Source organism: Capsicum annuum, unplaced genomic scaffold (assembly GCF_002878395.1).
Source record: "Capsicum annuum cultivar UCD-10X-F1 unplaced genomic scaffold, UCD10Xv1.1 ctg5318, whole genome shotgun sequence".
NCBI lineage: Eukaryota > Viridiplantae > Streptophyta > Magnoliopsida > Solanales > Solanaceae > Capsicum > Capsicum annuum.
In genome coordinates, this window is record NW_025861273.1 from 1 (window position 1) to 1,543 (window position 1,543).

Genomic DNA, 1,543 nt, shown 5'->3' on the forward strand with positions numbered 1-1,543 from the left:
AAAACTTATGGACCTATTTGTTATGTTGCAGGTTCATATATTTGTTTGTCGGTATTGGAGCCGTTGTTGTAATCGCATCTTGATGTGGTTGCATTGGAGCAACAACAAAGAACGGTTGGAAAGCCTTATATTTATTTCATCAATATTTTGAAATGATGGGTGTTATGATGTTGGAGAACTTATGATTTGGATGAATGGGAACATTTTCAGTCAAATCTTGAGATCTTACCTGTATAGCTTTCTATTTCAAGTTTATTTTGATGAGTTTTGGATCATTTGGGCTTAATCCAGAGTCGTTCACATGTTAGGGGTGATTCACAAGAATGGATGTGGAAGTGGATGGTCTTGAACTTTTGACCACACTTGTCCCTTGTGCAAAACCTCAAGTTCAACAAGTTTTGACTTTCGCCTCTAAAGGTTTGTCCTTTGAGCAATTGGAGGTTAAAAGTTTCAAGGCCACGTTTTTTTAAGGTCATCGGGTGTAATTCCCTCCATGTCAAGGGGAGATGGATTGGATAACATTTTCAATTTCTCCTCTTACCCTTGTTGCGCTACACTTAGCGTCAAAAGTTTGGTGTTGTACTAGTATTTCTTCATTTTTTATCTTGTAGTGTTTTTGTAACTAGTATTTCCTCTTTGATCAACCATGAAAGTGAATCTATCATATGAATTTTTGTTGGTTATTACCTTCACCGTTTCTTTTATCGTTTTATTTACTTCCAATCTGAAAAGTTGATCGCACAAGATGTTGAAGAGATGACGGGAGAAGACAAGCTTACAATCCTTGGCCCGAATAATATCCCGTTCTAAGAAAGTCTTGAGCACCACCATAACAAGTTCTTCTCTATAATTTCACCATGTTACCCAGTAGGTTGTATTTTTTTACTGGGGCCTACTTTGCTGGCATACAGGCTGATCCTGATGGAGTTCAGATAAATGTGCGTTATGCTTTTGGGATGCAGTACCAGCATATTTTTTCACTTATGTGTCATGTCCACCCCAGCCTCATGTCTTTTGTTTTAAGCCATGCTCCCATTCGAATCCCAGATCTTGGTATGATGATCAGGCAGTCTTACAAGTTGCAGCGAATGAGGGTAAGTTCTAGCTTGATTTTTCTTTTGTATAGATTTATACGTTTTTGATACTTTTGAGACTAGATACAATAACTGTGTTTGTGATAAAATGGAAGAATTTATTATGGTTTCATGAACATGTTGTCTAGTCGCAAAAGCAAAAATTTCCGACAGAAAATTGTTGGTCTTAGACATGCCATACCATTCCTACATAGGAGTATCATTAAATGTAAAATGACAATGTTGGAGTTAAAATCATACTAAATACAGAAAGATGTGCTCTTTTTTCAACAGGCTAAAAAGGAAGTAACACACATAAATAGAAATGGAGAGAGTATATTTTCTTTGTAGATTACTCTTTTTTGAGTACTTACAGGTGAAAAAAGTTTTAATCTTAGTTTGCATCTGAATGTGGCTGCAGGTGCGTGGTTATGTTGACGAAATCGGTCTTGAGGATATTGCCACCTATT

The 1,543-nt window shown here is 36.6% G+C and overlaps 1 protein-coding gene across 1 annotated transcript; it reads left to right on the forward strand.

Annotated features, from left to right (window-relative positions):
• Positions 1-12: 12 nt before the first annotated feature.
• On the forward strand, positions 13-1,543 carry LOC107852306 (GRR1-like protein 1; the record flags this gene model as incomplete). Its single annotated transcript, XM_016697373.2, is given in 2 exon segments — positions 13-1,094; positions 1,495-1,543. Coding segments are annotated over 2 exon segments (286 nt in total), but the record flags the coding sequence as incomplete, so codon positions are not given.